General features: G+C 39.8%; 1 protein-coding gene across 2 annotated transcripts in view; it reads right to left on the bottom strand.

Moving 5' to 3' along the window:
- Positions 1 to 875: 875 nt before the first annotated feature.
- The window catches only part of mapk8ip1b (mitogen-activated protein kinase 8 interacting protein 1b), a 78,515-nt gene continuing 58,554 nt past the window's right edge, over positions 876 to 20,836 (bottom strand). For both annotated transcript variants that reach the window (XM_041788103.1, XM_041788111.1), the window contains exons 5-12: positions 17,413 to 18,543; positions 12,533 to 12,608; positions 10,233 to 10,405; positions 8,085 to 8,191; positions 5,900 to 6,016; positions 5,503 to 5,573; positions 5,129 to 5,227; positions 876 to 4,361 (exon numbers count right to left, since the gene is read on the bottom strand). In XM_041788103.1, coding sequence (XP_041644037.1) covers positions 4,289 to 4,361; positions 5,129 to 5,227; positions 5,503 to 5,573; positions 5,900 to 6,016; positions 8,085 to 8,191; positions 10,233 to 10,405; positions 12,533 to 12,608; positions 17,413 to 18,543 — 1,847 coding nt within the window. In that variant the 3' untranslated portion in view covers positions 876 to 4,288. The remainder of the gene's footprint in view (positions 4,362 to 5,128; positions 5,228 to 5,502; positions 5,574 to 5,899; positions 6,017 to 8,084; positions 8,192 to 10,232; positions 10,406 to 12,532; positions 12,609 to 17,412; positions 18,544 to 20,836) is intronic.

Here is a 20,836-nt window from a genome sequence, read left to right as displayed (position 1 = left end):
TTGAAATTTTTTGCAGCCTGTTAAATTAAGAGTGGGCTGCAAGGAATTTATAAGTGGACAACCTGGTAGCCCAGATGTTAGAGGACTTGACTTGTGTTTCACAACAGTACACACTTTATTAAAGCATAGTGAGTCAGACAAAATCCAGAAGGGTCTGGGGTCTTCAGGAAAATGAGAACATCCAAAACTGAATTCCCTGAATTATGGAGAATATTTCTGCAACAATTTGTGGGGGCAAATAATTAAAATCATATGTGGTTGGCTAGAGAGACTCGATAAGGACTCACTCAAAGTGCCAGCTAAAATGTAAGACCTCTTACTGGTAAAAATCAGAATTTTTAAGACTTTTTATGGGCTTAAATTTCAAATGTGCAATTGAAGACTATTTAAGACTTTCCAAGGATCTACAGGAACCCTGTGTATGGAGTATGAGCTCAACACATTAAGCTGTGTCTGCACAAACCATTAAAGATTACCACTTGGTATCTGAAAGCCCAAGATAGATATAAATCCTAACCTTGCAAAGCAGATGGATATGCCTGTTTCCGTGTTTCTCAAAGCTCCCGTTTGAACCGTTCGGGCCCGGTTAGAAAGTGACAGGACCAATCAGCAACGAGGGGCAGTACTTTTGGGCGCGGCAGAGTTGTGACGTAAGCAAGCAGCAACAAGAGGCCCATGCAATTATGGCGGAAGACATTAGCGTGGATGCTGCTTAAGAGCCAGTTTTATCAGAACTTGATGACATTTCTTAATTAAAATAAGAACAAAGATCAGCAGTGAGTTGTTTTCTTTTCAAAAACCTCAAAAGTCGTGTACTGACATGTCTACAGTCGCCATGGTTTGCGTAATGCAGTTCTCTATGGAGTTTACTCCTTTGGTAGGGGCACAGCTTGGTAGCGGCTACGTCACGTTTTGTTGCTCTGATTGGTCCGTAAAGATGTGACAGACAGAACATTCATCCAGTTTTTTTTCAAAGGCTCTGCCCTTTCCCAATCACTGTCTATAAGAGTTTTTCCAGCGTGCCAGGTTATATAAATCCTTGTTAATGCATTGTATAAAAAAGATCATTTCCTTTCACCCTTTGGCCTTTCTTTTACTTCCTTATGCCCGTATTATGGGTGTGAATTTCAAGAAAAACTGCTCTTCCAACATAGAGACAGTAATTCAAAGTAAATTCAAATTTCGAACTCCTAAACTCCACCAGATGCATGTTCAGTCTGTCTTGGCTCCATCACAGCTGTCAGTCTGGATCTCTTTGCAGCAGACACACTGGAATTCTATCTGGCCAGATGCTGGAGCCAAACCAGAGGGAAAAAGGTAGGAACAGATATTCAGCTCAGTTTGTTAGCTTGATATTGAACATAAAGGAAATTACCATCAATGAATGGGCACATATTTTTAGCATTGCTTCACACTAATTTTAACTTAAGCAATCTGTTCACTGGAGAAGTGTGTGACTAAAATTAAGAGAAATCATTCTTTTGTTATTTAATGGCGGTTATCAAACAGCTTTCAGATCCACTACAGCCACCATCTAGTGGTAGAACTGCATTGAAGCGAAGCGTCTGTTAAAGACAGAAAAATCTGTTTTAAAATTAAGACTGTACTCGAGTGACATTTTTGGATTTTTCATGAATTCAAAAATTAAACATGAATGAGCTCCACTGGTACAGAACTGTATTTTTCAGCAGCAGAAAAGAGCATAACTCACATCAAACACACTTCTACATCCCTTCTTGCATTTAAACTGAAATTCAACACACACTCAATGGTAACTCCTTTAAATGTTGTGAAAATGTCAACTGAGGAAGGTCACAATGATGTGATGAAGAAGAGGCACTACTAGTGAAGATATGAAGACACCAGAGTTTTGCGTTTGCTCCCTTTAAAGCACCTGTACCTGCTGTAACAAATACCTGCCTCACTATCTTCTTTCCATCACACTGAGAGCGTTTTTTAGTTTCTGATGTAGAAAACCAGGAGGAGCACATTTCTAGAAACCATATGAACAAGATTTTAGATTCTGGACCTCATCTTGTGCCACCTTAAGAGCCAAAGTGATGTTTTTTTTTCCATGTGTTAAACATCATCTTCACTTAGACACTGTAAATAAGCGCAGTGTGTCTCAGAATTAAAGACTAAGGCTTTAACGTGTCAGGGATGTTTAGCTTAGCACTACAGTATCAAAAGAAGCTGCAGAAAATCCTAAAGGTTAGATCCACACTCCATCTGCATGTTTTGTTTTCATTGAGGACAAGTGATGCTCAGTGCATTAAAATTTTAAGACCTGATCCAGTGAAAAAGTTTTTGGTTTTTTTTGGCACACAACTGGAATCTTAAATATTGAAAATGTTTGAAAAAGAGGGGAAGAATCGGGCCAGAAACAGCAATCATCCAGAATTGCTATATGGTTAAATCACATGTTCAGGTTAGGAGGCTTTGACTTGATTGGGAGATGTAAAATAAGTATCTTCACACAGCACACTTGAGGATTATTGGACAAATTGTTGGTTGCTATAAGCCCCTAATCTGAGTTTATGTCCCTTGCCTTTAGGAGGAGATTGGGCTGACATTAGCCTCAGTATTAAACCTAAAATTATCTGTCCTGAACAGTGGTTCTCAACTGGACGAGCCTCATAGTCCACCCAATCCTTAATGAGAAATCCATTGATCTATTTTGGGATCATGGCACTGGAGCCTATCCCAGCTGTCACTGGGCAAGAGATAGGGTACACCCTGGACTGGTTGGCAGTAAATCACAGGGCTGATGAGTAGAGCCAAACAACCAGGTATTTTGTAACTCACACCTACGAAAAATTTAGAGTCACCAGTTAGCCTAATCAGCATGTTTTCAGTCTGTGGGAGGAAGCTGGAGTAGCCAGAGGGCACCCACGCATGCTCAGGGACAAAATAAAAACTCCACTACCTTCTTGCTAAGAGGCAACAGCACTAATCTAAACATCTTTATATGTAAGTGCAACAGAGCCCCTTGCGACTAGTCAGATTTGAAGCTGCAGACCGGCTGCAGTGCTTGGCCCATAGGTGGGTGCTGTCTTTCAGCTCTACTGCCTGGATGTAAACAAGCACAGTGAATGGAACATAGCAAGTACAAGAAGGGGATTGTGGACTTGTTCCTATGTAGAAGACTAGGATAAAGAAACTGATTGGCTGTGTTAGGTTGAATGGGCATATGGGCTAGAGCGATGCATTAACAGTTGAATAATTGTGATTTTAACCTGTAAGAACTAACTACTGGCTGTGCTAGCAGTGCAAACATAAGCCACACTCTAAAAAACAATCTGGCATTGTAATTATTCAAATAATGTCAGAAATCTGACTTTTTTGTTGTTTTCTTACATTTAGTCTAATCCTTTGGTCTGAATTTAAGTTTCTGTTTAATAGACTAAGCACTGAGTCGACTAGAAACATCCCTAGGTTTAATAGGAGCCCTCTTAAAGATTGGTCAAAGGGTGGATACTGATTTTTTTGTGCAATACTCAAGAGTTCCACCTTGCAGTGTGCACAGATCATATGTTGAGCCTGTAGCACATCAAATCTGACGTTATCCTGTTGAATCTCCTGGATAGCCGTAATATTTTCTGCTTTTCAGAATCTGGTGTTTTGTTTTTTTACAACTAGAGATCCAAAAATGCACAGAGCATCACTTGTAGCCGGAGTGTTTAAGGTGGATTTTTTCTCAAACAATGTGAATATTATCTTTATATCATGATAAAATTCACTGTTCCTACATGGATTTGTTCTACTAAGTGTACATTTTCAGTGCGAAGATGTTGTTTACTAAATACACAGTCCCCTTGTGCTTCAACCTTAGATAATCAAAGTCAAAGCAAACTAATCCTGTTTAGTTTTCCACACCTCTGCTGCAGTTTTCTTTTTTCAATAAGTGAAGGTACAAGCTCATTCAGTCCGTACGGCTCCTGGGCTTTCAGCATTTCATCTGCTGACATGATGCTACAGGCTAACTAGCGCTGCCAAGGCTGTGGTGATACAATGTTTGTGCTTTCCATGGGCAGCCTGTGATCACCTCATCACTGCCTCCATTTTGCATATTTTCTTTCCTCAGTACACTCCTCCTGTGGCTCATGTTCCTCTCGTCTTTCTGAGCAGACCACTGTTCCAGTACTTTATCATTCTTCTCTTTTGTTTGTCAGATGTGTTAATTTTTCAATTTGTCTCTTTTTTCATCTTTAGATATGTCTGTCCTTCATGCAGAATTATGTTATGATACAGTGTACTGTACAGGGCTGTGGTTGAAGGCAGGGCGGGGCTATTCCAGGTAGATGTCCTCTGTGGGGCACGAGAACTCCACAAACTCTTTATAGTACAACTGGAACGCTTTCCTGAAAGACAAACACATGGGAGTCAGTTAGTTATAGACTAGTGGCTCCCAAACATTTTTCCTTAAGGCCCCCTTACTCATAACTAGGAAGAGCTAAGCCCCCCAGGACCCACTTCGAAAATTAAACATCAATTTTGATTGTTTTCACTGACAAAATCCAATAGAAACATAATAGTTTCTTGCCAAAAGATCTATGTAAAAACTATTTGTTGTTAAGATAGCATATTAGGGCCATCTGAGAAAAAAAAACTAAAATTTGAAGTTAAAAAGCTGTATACTTACATAGAAAAGGGGCATTTTTAAATGAAAAGTCACAAGTTTGCATGGACCAAATCTAAAATCTTTGAGATGATAAAGTCTAAAATAGATGATTGCATGGAAGAAAATCCCACCAGATAAAGCTGTGTTCCTTGCTCAAGTTCTGCACTTAAGAGCCTGATCAAACTCTACTTTTATACTATATTTTACTTTGTCAAAGGCTCGTCAGTACACAGCACAACACTTTTGTTTCTCTGCACTTAAAATAAAGGTGCTGGATGTAATGTTTTTCTCAAGGGGAATCTGAAATCTAAATTTCATATTTAACAGATGCAGTGTGGATGGTAGGCGTGTGATGCTGCACAGTGGCAATGCAATATCTGACGCTTGCAGGAAACAGTGTAGGTAGCGTAGCTGGTTTGCAAATCCACCAAGAAGAAGCAAGGCGAAGATGAAACCATGGCAAGCACATAAGTCATTAACTTATACAGCTCCAATCGTGTGACTCACCCTACTGACTCTGCAAGAGGTTTGGTGGAGTTTTCAGACACAAACACATGGCAGGCAAATCTCTGGTCTGCTGGGTGCTTCGTTATAAAACCAAAATATCTGCAGGGAAGACAAGACAAACAGATTATGTGTTTCAGTGAGGCAGTGATTACTTTATATGTTGAATACATCATTTCTGTCCCCTTGCATCATTCCTGTGATAAAACACAATTATAATGTAAGCAGTTGGATTTGGGTACACTTCTTATATTTTCTAGCAGCTGTAAGCTATTGTGTAGTCCCTGCAGAGATACCACTAGGTTAAAAAACAGCTTTTTAAAGATCTTATTTTTTTTGAGTCTGACAGCGTAATGTTTTGTTCTGCTTTCACTTACTTGCTGTTTTTGGGATGATATCCACAGAAAGAGACGTTCTTAAGCTGGAAGAAGTGATTGCACTGGTTGCTCTGTGGGGAATAAAACACAGACAAACAAAAGTTACCAGCCATCTGGAATAAAACAGCCTAAAACATTCCTATTCTGACCAATCAGCAAGCATCTCCTAATGGTCTTAAATGCTTACAGAGAGTACTCTCTTACTGCAACCCCTCTAGGCAGCCACATGGGGGCGACATGCCTCAAATGTTTAAGAAGATTCTGGCATGCAGACAAGCTCTTAGTCAACCAAAGCTCATAGAGCTGCACTCCATTTCTTTTACATAAGAATTAATTTCTTTTACATAAGACTTAATTATTTTATATAAGACGGACAAAGAGATGGTAAGAGTCTTACTCTGTCACAGGCATAATAATCCTCTTGGACTGAGAGTTTGATGCCTTTCACACTGATCTCCAGGATGCAGGATGAAGGCGGGTTGTACTTCACTGTCATTCTTCTGTTGGTGGCAATCTGCGAGGAAAAATATCAAGAAATATGAAAAAATGTATTTAATAGTAGGCCTTTACCCTTAATATGCACCATATGCACCATTTAATGATAAATTAATTAAAAAGGCTTGTAAATATTAAAAAAATGGACAGACTATGAGTCTTGAACGCACCCATTAATGAGCCTTGAATTATTTTTTAACTATTTTGACTCTCCTGGACATTTTGTCTTAAAGGTTGTGAAACATCAACCCTGTGGTGCACAGTCCAGCTCTAAACATCCTTTTATTCAAGCAAACTGGGCTTTAATAATCTGTGTACTTCAGTACTATCAATTGAATTTAAAAAAGTTACTGGGCTATAAAGAAAAAAAAATAACTGAACCAAAATTACAACTAAGACTTTATTGCAAAATTACAAAATTCTAAATATTTGCATTTGCATTAAAAAAAAGTCCTTGCTCTTTTTTTAATTGAACCATTATAAAAGCAGTTCCTGTCATAGAGGGCCACATCACAGGCTCTCTGTCTCTCTTTCTCTCCATTATGAGAAGACAGTCTCCACTGTTAAGACATTAACAATTAGGTAAAACATAATGCAACTATCCTGCCATTGGTCTTGACAACCATTGCAGTTAAACAATATGATGGCTAATGCTAAGCTGCTAAATAGCATCAAAAAGTTGATAAAAAAGGGATAAAAAGACATTAAAAATCAGAGTAACTAATGGATACTAGAGTAACTAGAGGGGATGAAACTCTTGAAAGTCACCCAAGTTCCACGCTTGCTAGAGAAGCCTCTGTAAGGGCTACAAAGGCATGGATAGCATGATTAGAACAACACAACAGGGGGCTTCCAGAGGATATAAAAGCAAGTGGCTACTATTTATGGTTCATAAAAGAATTAACTTTTTGTAACCTGTATCTCTTCTCAACATAAACAGAAACACCAGTCTCAGAGTGTTAATTCAGACTTCTAGAAACTTTACAAGAGGCTATTCACATTTATTATTCATGAATACGAATTTCCTTTAGAGATATTATTCTAACATAAAATGCATTTAAAATAAAAATAAAGATTGCATATTTCCAAGAAATTGGATACATCATGATATATTATAGCACTTGTCCTTTAACAATATTATCAGATTAGCAGTGCAACAAGACAGTTTTGGGACGATGCTGGCAACAGTCACAGCAGTCTGGATCGAGGTGTTGTAGCATGAATTAAGCCGTCTGATGGTGTTTCCTGCGACTCAGCCTATCCAGCTGCAGACAGCTGGTCTCTACACTTTGCAAGCACATAAATGTGAAAAAGGGAAATAAAAATCTTGTTTTGAAAGGCTATAAAGGCCGATTTCATTAGATAAAGGCATAAATAATATAAATTTCAAGAAAGACTACATCTATCTTTTGTCCTAAAGTTCAGCTCAGACCAAAGATTCAAAGTGGTTTTGGAATGTCAGTGGCAAAAGACACCATTCTGAAACGAGGCTTTTACAGGCCAATTTCACTGGATAAATTAATGCAATGAATTTTGGAAATAATTAAACACTCCTGTCTCCTCTGTCGGCAGCACACTTTGATTATAGGCACAGCTGATGGAGGAAACAGGAGTGTTGATTGGCAGACTTTCCATGTGATAACTTCAAAAAGATAGATGTTATCATTTCTGAGAGGCAGATAAATGCGGAAAAAAAGGGAAATAGAAATATTGTTTTGAGGTTCTCATTTTTCCAGCTGTTCTTGCAGGACGTGTGGCGCTATAAGAGATAAAACATGAGAAATTCAAGGCTGTCAGAGCTAAATGTGTCAGTGGAAGAATAATTATTCTCAGCAGATATCTTCATTATAACAAGAATGAGCTAACAAAGCATTTTTCTGTTTCTGTGTGAGGTAAAATAACGCTGCCACTACTATGGTGATGACAAGGAAGATTTAGTAATAACTCCTCTCGTCTCCATGTCTTGTTGCAAACCTTGGTATGAACTGACATCAGCTCATGTAAGGTATGTATGGCATTAGCTTGTAGCGTGCTAGATCCCAAAACATGCAGCAAACATGCAAGATTTGCACGTCTTTATCCTGTACCTTCTGCATAGCTGCACACAGAACATCGTTTCCTTTATGGAACGGCACTTGAACTGAGCCCAGGAACTTCAGCCTGTATCTGTCCATCCACTCACTGCTCTTCACTTCTGAGAGAAGAAACAAAAACATCGACTCAGAATAAAATGGCAGGAAATTGTCATTTTACACAATTATTTAGACACATACATCCAGATGAGATTTCTTTGTAGATTCAAAGACATAATTCTTTTCCACAACTGCAAGACTATTATAAAACTTTTCGAAGTTGGAGTTTAAAGGAGTTGCTGATCAGTTCTTGGCCCATCAAGGCCAACATGGCAACCTTCCCACCTTTCCTCCGCCGAGGGGGTTATGTGATCAGGTGGATTTGTTCGTTTGTTAGTTAGTTTGTTAGCAACATAAATCAAACAGTTGTGGACTGATTTTTTTTATTATTTTAAGGAAATGTCAGAAATGGCATAAGGAAGAAGTGATTAGATTTTGGGAGTCATCCGGATCACCGTCTGGATCCAGGAATTTTTTTTAAAGGTTTCTGTACTATTGGGAGATAGGGCTAATGGCGGAGGTCTGCGCTCTCCGAGTGCTTTTCTAGTTGTTTCTGTAGTAAGATTCATCATTACATAATTTTACTCTTAACATAAGCCTAGCCCTGACAGGGAGACAGAGTTTACCAGAAGGGCTAAAGCTCCAGGGGTTGTATTTTTCCCAACAGATCACAGGACCAATCCTACATTAACCCAAAGGCAAGTGTGGACTGGGTGTGTGTTTCCAGCATGACAGCTGTGATGCAACCTTGCGAAGCTGATTGATTAGCCAGATTCCATGTCTGACATCTTACAAATCTCTGATCTAATTTTGCCCCATCTGGGAACAAACCGGACCAATCAGTGCCATCTGAGGAAAACAAGGTGGTAGCTACAGGCTGGGTTTAGCCATACTGTAAGATGGTAGCATTTTCTGCTACAAAATGTAGTATTTAGCTCTGATGTAGCTAAAGTGTAAAAGCAGTTTTCTCAGAACTGGACCACATTTCTTTATTAACAGAAGAGCAAAGAACCACACTGAAGGCTTTGTTGCTCTTCTCTTGACTGGTTTTGGTTGTAATAAACTCTTTACGGTCTACATCATATAACCTTGTTAGACAAACAGTTAAAACTTATAACAGATGGAGGGGTACACAATAAGACTTTCATGTCTCCCTCTGTATTCTCGTTGAGTAGCTGTTTGCAGCTGTTTTCCTCTTCAAGCTCCCTTTTCTTTGTCTCTTTGTAAAAAATGCTCCGAATATGAATTACTTCTATATTTAGACTGTTTTCAGCAACACTTGCGTGCAGTGACTCAAAGAAGCATGAGTGCACTCGTGCAAAAAGGCTTGAAAAAACAACAAAAATGAACTATTCATTCTTATTTCATTCTTTATTTCTTGTCAGTGATGCTCTCTAACTGGGAGTGGAGCAGTAAAGATACTTATACAGTCAAAAGCCTGTGATACGCCCTATTTTTCTATAGCATCCCCACCCAAAAAAAACACTGGAACTAAGGCTTTAATAGTTTTTTAATACTGTGAGATAAAAGGGAGGCCAGGTCTGTAGTTCAAATTGGTAACTGTTAAATGCCTTTATAAGTTTGAATCAGAGTGGCAGTGTTAATGATTCCACTTCCAAAATTATACATTTTCTTCTTAGTTTCTACTAGTACAAGTACTTTATGAACATGAATGCTCTCTGTTTGGGACCCTTTAGCAGTGCAGTTCATGTGATGATAAGTTCATTTGTGATAAGCAACAGTTAATCTATAAAATTATTTAAATTTTCTTGGTAAAAGTACTATTAATTCATGTGGTATTAATGTCAGAATCTCCAAAATCTATTTTGACAATTCTGACAATACTGATTTGTTACTTAGTAATTTTGGCTCACCATGTTGTAATGCCTCTGCTAGCATAAAATGTAAATATAAGCTTCCTTAGCAATGTCCTACTAGGTCTTCAGAGAGAGATTTAAGAACGTAAACCTGGCCTTGGATGTACTGGATCCATCAAACACAGTCTCAGTGTTTGGAGTCAAAGTGCAAAGAAGTCATATCATCATTTTTGCTGAAACAACTACAGACAGCTTTCTAGATTATTCCCTGTGATGGTGTCAGTACCTTTTTCACTGTCAGAGTCCTTGGCTACCTCTATGGCGTAGTAAGCTGGGAATATCCCGTGGGCACCAGTCCTCATGTTGTAGCCCTCGTACCAGTAATCCTCTGACTGCACCTCTACCAGCAAAGGGTCATCCACCTCCAGCTCCAACTCATCGTCATGTCGAGGGACAAACCTGCAGATACAGATGGAGTTCAGCAGAGTAACATAGAGCTCTAGAGGACTGTTTATGAGCTGTGTGTCCACCTTCAATATTATCTTAATCATGAACATGCTTCATTTTGTCTATATGCTGACATTTGAAGAACTGTCCATTTGTGATAACATGAAAACAAAAATAAACCACAAAAACACAGAGCAAACAGTGACAGCCTAATGCATTTGTTTTGCTTTTCAAACATTAAGAAAAAACCTTGTCAAAATGATAACAATAGGTATATAATGACACAATGATACAACCTGAACCTGCAGTGGTTAGTTAGCTGTGAGGTTATATTTGAAGCTAAAACAGCAATTTTGCACACGCTTAGTCCGAATATAATGTAGATAACCTTTTAAAATAAAGGACTACTGTAACAAGCTTTATGCCATCAGCTATGCATGGATAAGTCCTGCAGCATCACATGACGCCTCAGTGTACAGAGATGCTGCTTTCACATGACTGCATAGCTGTTATTTCTGTCCCCCTCCTCTATGCATTTATCAGCCGGAGGTCTTCATCAGCAGCTGTAACTGCACGCTGCCAGCTGGAGTGTGAATGTTACCATGGAGATAGGAAGAAGTAGAACATTTACTGCTCACATGATAATAATCACAGAAAGAGAGGCTAATGGAGATGAGCATTTCATAGGTGACCACTCTGAAAATATTCAAATTATGCTCATGTTGGACAAGAGAAACACTGGCAGACTGATAAGGGATCAGTGTATTTTTCCATCTTTTTTAAGTATGTTTATTCTTTGGGTCAAAATTATTAGCCCTCTTTAGAACTGACCTTTATGTTTGGCCACTGTTGTGCAATAGTGTGTTTTAACTTTATAATACTCAAAGCTTGTAAAATCAAGTTAAACTGAAGGTTATCTTCCAATTTATACACAGTATAAAAACTTTAGTAAGGGTTTGAGCTGTCACTGAGAAAGCATCATGGCTAAAACAAAAGAAATCAGTTTAGACTTGAGAAAAAAATAATTGCTGATGCTCACAAGCAGGAGGAAAGTTATCACAGGGTTTTCAAGTCTTAAGAATGATCAAGAAATTCATGAGAGAACCACACAGTCCAGAAAAAGCATGGCAGAGGAAGGAAGAGAAAGATCTCAAAGACCCTGGAAAGAAAACTAGTGAGAGATGTATCTAAAGAGCCCAGAACAACTGCCAAGACACTGGAGAAGGACTTAGCCAATTCAGGAATTGTAGTCTCAAAGGAGACAATCACAATAGACCAAGTTAAACTCCACTTTTGCAGAAGTGGCAACCAGGAGAAAGATTCTGCATACTGAAAGCATGTCCTTTGGTCAGATGAGACCAAACTAGAGCTCTTAGGCCACAGGAACGTTGCGTATGTTTGGAGAAAGAAGGGAGAGGCATATCACACAAGAAAACTGTCCCCATAATGAAACACGGCAGCGGGACTATTATGCGGTGGGGAGGCTTCAGCCTGGAAATAAGAATCTTGTACAGCTGGAAGGAACCATGAAGAAAGAAGGAAATGTGAAGATTTAGAGAGAAAACCTCTAGCAGTCAGCAGCATCGCTTTGTCTTCAAATTGGAAAATGACCCAAAACATCCATGGCTCCTGGTGAAGAACTACCTCCAGTAGACCAAAGTAAATGATACTGACTGGCCAGCACAACGCTCTCACTCTAATCCCATTCAAATTTGTGAGGAGAACTGAAGACCAAGATCCATGTCAGAAGACTGTCAAATCTGGAGGAGCTTGAGAGATTGGCCAAAGAAAAAAGGCCGGGATTCCTCAGCAGATGAGTCTGAGACTTGCTGAAAACAACAGCAAATGACTGCAGGCTGTTATCCAGCAAAAGGAGACATGCTGACTATTAGCATCAAGGTTCTGATCATTTAAACTCTAGTAGTTTCAGGGGGTGTAAAATAAACTTGTTTCTGTGTGCAAACTAAAATAATGTAAGCATCCAAAATAAAACTATGATGTCTGGAAAAGCTGTGCAAAAGATACCTTGCTCTGTTTAACAGCACTTTCATGGGGGACTAATAATTTTGTCCTCATCTGTATATGAGGTAAAAATGATGATGATGATTATAAAAGTAGTAGTAGCATAACTCTTCTTACCTGTAAACAGCTCTGTGGCTCTGCTCCCTCTCCTCTCCATTAATGACACAGGAGTATAAGCCGAATGACTCTGCACCTTCAGAAAAAAACACAAACAATTAGGCGCTTATAAATTAGAAAGTGCCAGAGACAAAAGTCTTTCACACTCAAACAGTAAACACATTTAGGATCTGTTTAGCTGACTCTAAAGCCGCTACATTCTTTAGAAGCGATGAATCAGACTTTAATTAGGCGTATAACAGATGAGCATTGTGGGTATTTCTACCTGCATTCCCTTGAGTAATCTATTATACCCTCCTGCTCTGTTTAGATAAACCGCTGTGGTGTTTCTAATGAGTCTGTAAAATATATGGATGGTTTCCAACAGGACACAGACTATTAGAGGAAATGACCACACATTCATTATAGGCGGATCTCTCTTTCTCTGTTTGTCTATTTCATATGAATCCTCGACCAGGCCCATCACTATTGGCTGCTCCGTTTACACATACAAACACACAGAGGTGTAAAAAGTACAAGACTATTGTACTCAGGTACATTTACTTTAGTTGAAATTTACTTATCCCGTCTGAGCCCACTGCAACAACAGTTTTCTATCAATGGCACGCAAGTGATGCAGTCTTGAAGAAAAAGCTACATCTCCATGTACTTCCTGTCACATGACATTGATCCATTTTATCAAGGGCTGAGCAGAGACGAACCCTTACAAGAAAAGGCTTTATTCATATAATAACGAAGTTTTCTGTAGAATAACCCAAATATTGTGTCATGATGTGTAGTATTTTGTGCGTGGAGTCGTTTGTTGAAGCACCAACAACTGTTTCTGGTGGGCAAATGTGTTGTCAGTAACATTGTGAATATACAGGCAGGCACCAAGTCTGTGCACATCTGGCTCATTTTCAGTGCAGTAATGATATACCATGGCTCAAGTTTATCAAGAGAATTTAACCCTTTATGTGGTTCTTTACTCAGGCTAGTCTTTCTCCTGGGTGGCACCACAGCGCAATTTTAATTAGCTTACAGCTGCAGTATAGAAGTATAGATATAGCAGTATAGAAAATGGACGGATGTAGTGGTAGAGACAACGTCTGTGTCCATCAGCAACAATAGTTGCCACTCATTCAGATAAGGTTTTCAATGCATTATGGACTGAAATGCATCAAATTAAAAGTTTTGGGATTTGACAAATAGCAGCAAATTCCAGCCATGGCTTAACATAATTTTCACATTTAAGATTTAGCTATAAGTATGGTGCTGAATGAATCTGTTCTGCATCATAATGAAGATGTGGATGATTCTGCATTAGAAAATAATCGACCGTTACTTACTGACATTGTTTGTGCTCTTTGCAGCCTGTGGCTGAACATATGTAATTCATTTATTTTGTTTAACAATCTAAAGACTTGTTTGTTGACACTAATTTTTAAATCACTTGTAAGTAATACATATAGGGAGTATATATTTATCAGACTGCTTGGGTTGATTGATAAGAGGAAGCTTTGTTCAGTAATATAAAAGAGTAAGAAACAACCTATTGTGATGCATAGTATCGCATTGCATTGAAATGTAGATAGGATCATTTTAATTGTAACTGAATCATGAGACCGACAAAGATTCACAGCCCTAGTTATAAGATTCCCTGGAATTTTTACACTACATAAACCAAAATCTGGATTTAAGCATGAAATTTAAAATGAATGAAAAATCCTCAAAACAACTTATTTTGTACTTTCTTTTAAAATTTTGAAGTCCCAACATAAGAAAGTAGTGTTTTATTCATTAGGATTTGTTGGACACCACCAAGTCTTTAAACTCTACTAAATTTCTTGGTTCTATGGGGTTCATTTTTGAAGATATTGAATCCCAAATATTGCAAAAACATCTGAGGCAGATTTTCTATGCAGTTATTAAAATCCAGCACACATATTTTAGCAGAACTTAATTTTTGACAACAAATAAACAAGTCTTGATTAACTTTTAATGAAAATAACTTAAACCAAGTGTGTTTTTGAATTTGCGATTGGTCTGCAGAACAGAAAGTAGGTAGCTAACGCCCTGGAGGAAAATCCAGGAGACCACAGACTGTTTTTGGCTTTGCAGTCCTCTCACCCTGCAGGGCATCTAAACATCCAGCTGCTTTCCGCACGCTGCTGTCAGGATGCTGATAACATATCAACAAAGCAGCAAAGCACTGCAGCTTTAATTCACAGGACTGCACAGTGAACTGATTTATGTGGCTTAAACACTAACGTGCTGTAATGAGTAACTTTCGAATATTATTCTTCAAAAAGTCGCTGGTACCTCAAAGACTAAAGGTTATTCATAATATTGTTCAGTTTTCATTTCTGCAGCTATTATAAGTAACTGTACACAGTCTACAGTTACACGTCATGTGGATGGTGATCTGTATTGAACGAGAATATTCCAGCTCTGTGCTCTCTGTAGCTTTGCTTCATCAGCCACATTGCTGTAAGCTGTTTTCACCATGCTGCCAATTTAGCTGGACAGCACTGACCACAGAGCTACTCCATGTTTAGAGAAAATCACACAGAGCAGCATCCCACCCTGCAGCCCTGAATCTGTCCTGCTTTTTCACACATCATTTTAGGGGGTGCTTTGACTCAGGAAATATCCATCTTCTCTATATAAGAACAAATAAATGGAGAGCTTAGAAACCTGAATCTTGAAAACTTGCCTTAAGTTTTCCCACAGGCAACTAGAGGAAGTATTGGTAGAACTTCATTTCAGTGGGCCCGAATTACTGAGATTTTATAGTAATAAGTGGTAATTATTTAGTGATTAACCACAAATAATGTGTAATTACCCTGTAATAAGTTAATAAGGGGTTAGGGTTCAGATAAAACACCTAATTACCAGAGAATTGCCACAATATTCATGGAATTACTTGACATAATACATTATTATTAGGTAAGAATAAACATGACCATATTTCCAAATTATTACTTGGTACTAAATACCTTTTTCTTGAGAAATTACTAGATAATTACCACTTATTACTAAAACCCCCACTTCATCACTTCATCTTGATCAAAAAACTTTGTAATGACAGTCCACTAAAATAGAGCGTTACCGAACTCTCTAACAAATTCTCAAGATCAGATGTCTTCACTCTGCTGGGCTTCTCAATAAAACGACCACAAATCACTTTACCAGAGTGCTGTGTTATTCTTTAACTTGTATTACAGGTTTGAATGAATGAATGAAAATACTTCGGTTCAAAGAATCAGGGAAGTAAAAAAGGCAGGTTCTGGCATCCCGATTTGCAAACTAGATGGCTGTTACTTTGCATATTTTAGCAGACAGCATGTCACAAAGTAAAGAGCAAAGACCAGACTGAAACCGTTCTTATTCACATAACCTTCCTAGTTTGTGAATTGGCTGCTGAGATTTTATCTGATGGCCTCCTGAATTTTTTGCTGATTCTAGACAAGCTGGAGATCGAGCACTATCAAAAACTTGAGTTTTCACCACAGGGTGTGGCCACAATCTTTGAATGCTGATTTTTTTTCCCTTTTACTTAAATTCAAACAATCATCCAACACACACAATTCAACCTAGACTTATGATTTTTGGTCTGCATATGGATCATCAGATCTTAAAAACAAAAAACAAAAAAAAAAAAAAAAAAAAAAAAAAGCCTCCTGGACCCAACAAAAAATCCCAACTTGAAGTCCAACAGCCTCACCTTACACCTTAGTTTCAGCATAAATGCATTTTTATAGTGCTTAATGGCTTTAACCTAGCCTCTAACCTTCATTTTAGATAGATTATTCTGTGTTCTTCAAAATTTTTGACAAGACAAAAGTTTGCCAGTAAACACGCCTACATGCAAACATCTCATCAAAGCGCCCCCTACTGGCAACAGGAAATGGCACAAGTGGGTCATTTGTTTATGTCTCTTACTGTGCTGAAACGATCAAACTCAGATTTGAACCTGAACTCCTTAACATCTGTCCCCAACATAGATATGTTTCATTGAAGGACACCTCACAGCTGATGGCGGTCATTTTGATACCTCACTATTTTCACAGGAAGTTGGTGTAACTCTCATACAAAAAATCTGGTTTGCTTCAGATCTTACATGTTTGATCAAGGTCCTCACCGCTACACATTCAAACATTAATTTAATGTTAATTTAATGGTTTTGCTGTAGTGCCACCTGCCGTAACAGACCAGTCACATCTCTTCCTATCGTCTTTGAGTTTTAAAAGATAGAAAAATACCAAAGCTGACCCAATCACTTCTTCATATTACCATCTTGCTTTGTCACACTGCCACCTACTGTTGAAGGCCCGTGCTACCTCATATACAAAGTGCAATGTGCTCATCATGTTTGATTTAACAACAGTTCTGGAGGATCTACATGGTTTCTCCACTGAGCTGCAGCACACTGCATGGATTGCTGACACACATCGATTACTACACATCCACGGTTGTGACTCACCCCCACATGCACTAGGGTAGGACGGCCCTTCAGTGCTGCTTGCATTCCTAACATTTGCCTTCTAGTCATTTTACTGAGCTGGCTTTGAACACATCATAATATAACCATCTATAAGCTCATTAAGTGAGCTAATTAGGCTAAGAGTCTGCTTTTTCAATATTGGTTTGGGACTTACAGCAAAATTTGGGAGCACTTTCATGGCTAATCATAGCAGATGAGGAGGATGATTGTCCTGCAGCAGCTAAAGCCAGTGGTATGAGTGCATGCTACTCCCTGAAAAGTAGTTTTTTTTTTACCCCAGGTTGGCAGTCCAAGTAATTGCATTTAGGTTTTATTTGGTAAATAATGCTGATGTGCTTTGCGCTTATGTGCACATGTATGATATAAAAGTGTTGTAATCATGGCAGGGACTTACTGGAGGAGCGAGAGCGTCCATTCATGAACACGTTGAGGAACTTCTTGGAGAAGTGCAGGTCCACCTCTGGAGTCGAGTCCTCAGACAGACACGCTGTGGCCTCTCTCCTCACTCCTCCTATTCGGGCGCTGTCCTCCTCCTCCTCATCCTCCTCCTCATACTCCTCCCCGATCGCCGACTCATAGGGAGATGAGACACAGTTATCGTAGACAGTGGCTGAGTCACTGTCGTCGCTGTAGCCTTGGTAACACTGCCGGAGGCTGACCAGCTCCAACTGAGCGTGCTCATCCACCACCAACGTGTACTTGACCGAGTCATAGGATAGCCCACTGGCCTCCGAGCTCATGGAAGTCCTTAGAGGGGCGGCTCTGCTTGAAACACCATCCCCTTTTCCTCCTGTTTTCCTCATCTTTACGTCCATTATAATTCTGTCCACATCCTCGTCCTCCTCTCCACAGTAGCTTTCATCTGTAGCATCAACATACTCCACCGATGACCCGCCTCTTAGCATTATACCAGCCCCTGTTCCTGCACCCTTTAGGCTGAGGTCCAGAGCAAGAGAGGAGCGAGCCATGCTGGGTGGCGTGATTAGGGACTCTACACAGGAGGCATATGAAGGTGGGGGGACGTAGACTTCGTCCTCTTCGTAGATGGAGGGGTTTGTCCTGTCTGGCAGAGGCTGGTAGGGAGGTGGGCCCTCTGTGTCGGAGCTGATGGACATACGACCCTGCTCCGTCTGCTGTGAGAGGAAAGGCCGGTCCTGTGCGTTCGGGGGATCTAGGGGGTCTGCAGAGCGCTGCACAGGAGTCAGATAGATCTCCTCCGTGGGCTCTAAATGAACGTCTGTGTGGTATCGGATTCTTTCCCGGTGGTTTCCACCGCCATCTGCCTTCCCCGCTGGGTAAAGAGGTGCTGGCGTGTAGTTCTGAGGTGGAGGCGGGGCGGGCGGCTTTTCTGAAACTTTTGAGCGTGTTGCAGCAGCTGTGGAGGATCCGTGCGAGTGTCCAGATGTATGGCTGTGCCTACAGGGGGCATCGGTGGAGGTCCCTCTGTCTTTGGTCTGTGCTCCCCCACCCTGCACTTTGTCCTCGTCGCTCAGACAGCTGTGCTCACGGGGAGGGGTGAGCTCACCTGCAGACGCAAACAGCAACATGCAGACAGCCACAGAAACACAGGCGCAGACACACAAGCACACACAGAAACCAGAGAGAAGCACAGAGTAAATATAAACAAAGCAGAATTGCAGACAGGAGCGGCACACGAATGCACATGCAGACGTGAAGGCAGACATGTCAGCAAATGACCAGACAGATAAAGCAAAAAGAAGGCAGAAGCATCAGTTAGGTAACGGATGCCAGGATTACACGGCTAAATCCCCATGACTCATCAAAAACACAGCGCAGCTAGGAGAAGGTAGATGCTGTGTTACGTCATAATCCATGGACAGGAAATCCAAGGATAATATTCTCACTATCTATGAAGCAGCATGAGAGCAGGAGCCATGTGACGTGAGGTCTAAGATGGTTTTAGAATAAACTGAAGGCACTACTGGAAGTCTAAAGAAGCAGCTGCTGAAAATAGCCTAAAAAAGCATCCACACTCCCCTTTCTATTGCATAAATATCTTTGTCAGATTTTGAAGAGCCAGTGTTATAATCTCTGTTCTGGATAAACACATTGTTATTTGGACATGATGTACTCTATGACATAATGCAATGTCAATATCATGTATTTACTCCCTCTTATGTTCTTACATTTGATCTTATTTCTAAGAAATCTTAAAAGATTGCACAAAGAGATTTTCTTCACAAACCTACTTCAGAATGAATAAAATATTTCTAATTATCTGAACATTATGGATCTGCTTTCTTTATAAATAACTCTGATCAGCTAACTTTGAGCCTCATTTAAACAAACTGAGCAGTAAAGTTGTCAAAATATTGCCACAATGAGGGACCACGTGTTTTTTTAAATGATGCACTTTCAATTTTGAAATGATTGACAGTATACCAAAGCACTAAAGTGTCAAAGAATTGCATGACTCCAGCCTTTATGTATGCATTTCAATTAGACACATACTAGACACACGTGCTCTTCAGCACCTGCTCTTTGCATGCACTTATCCATTGGTGGCTTTCTGGATATGCTGCATGCTTGTATTCATGTTTGTTGTTTTGGAAAATGCAAACCCTTTGACCTTGTTTGCCACTGTAAGAAAGAGACATCTGTTTCTTAACCATACTAAAACTCAACAGAGGAGGTTTTTAAAAAATATGCTGATTTTGGTCTTATTTTCAGCTCATTTGGTAAAGTGCTTCACAATAAATTTAAAAAATCATTTAATGTCAAAGTGAAAAAAAGATTTCTACAAAGAAATGTAAATTGAATAAAAAAAATGTAATGTAAAATAAGTGACTGCAAAAATATTCACCCCCTTCAAGTCAGTATTAAGTAGATGCAGCTTTGGTTGCAATCACAGCACTGAGTCTGTGTGGATAGGTCTCAATCAGGCTTGCACATCAGAACACTGCAATTTTACCACATTCTTCTTTGCAAATCTGCTCAAGCTCTGTCAGGCTGCAGGGGATCTGGCATGTACAGCCCCTTTCAAGTCCAGCCACAGATTTTCTCCTTGATTGAGGTCTGGACTTTGACTCTGCAACTCCAGAACATTCACCTTGTTATCTTTAAACCATTTCTGTGTAGCTTTCCCTGTATGTTTTGATCATTATCTTGCTGGAAAACAAATCTTCTCCCAAGCTGTAGTTCTCCTACAGACTGGGTAAGGTTGTCCTCCAGGAGTTTCTGATATTCTATCCTTTACCGTTATGAGTCTTCCAGGGCCAGCTGCCAAAAAGCATCCCCACAGCATGATGCTGCCACCACCCAGCTTCACAGTGGAGATGGTGTGTTTGTGGTGATGTGCAGTGTTTGGTGTCCACCAAACACTGCATCTTGTCTGAAGACCAAAAAGACTCAATTTGGACTCATCAGACCAAAGCACTTCCTCCTAACCTGACACATCAGATGGATTTGTTTCATACATTCATCTGGAAAAGCTTCAATAGGAAACATTTGAGAAAAGGCAGAGGAATTGGATGCTAATCTCTTCCTCCATAACTGCACCAGCTCTTGCTGCTGCTTGTTTACATCACGACTCCACCGCGCCTGAAAGTACTGCCCCTGGTCACTGATTGATCCTGTCACTTTCTAACCGGGCCCAAACTGTTCAGATGGGAGCTTTGCAAGATGGATTCGCCAGTGAAAAACACGGAAACAGGCGTATCCATCTGCTTTGCAAGGTTAACCTCCTCCCATTTGACCATGAAATCTCCCACATGGCATCTGGTAAACTCTAGTCCACATTTAATGAGTTTTCTCAACAGTGTCTTTCTCTTTGCCACTCTCCCATAAAGCTTTGACTG

The sequence above is a fragment of the Cheilinus undulatus genome, linkage group 1 (genome assembly GCF_018320785.1).
Source record: "Cheilinus undulatus linkage group 1, ASM1832078v1, whole genome shotgun sequence".
Classification (NCBI taxonomy): domain Eukaryota; kingdom Metazoa; phylum Chordata; class Actinopteri; order Labriformes; family Labridae; genus Cheilinus; species Cheilinus undulatus.
Note: the sequence above shows the minus strand (reverse complement) of the source record. Positions and strands in the feature narration are given on the sequence as shown.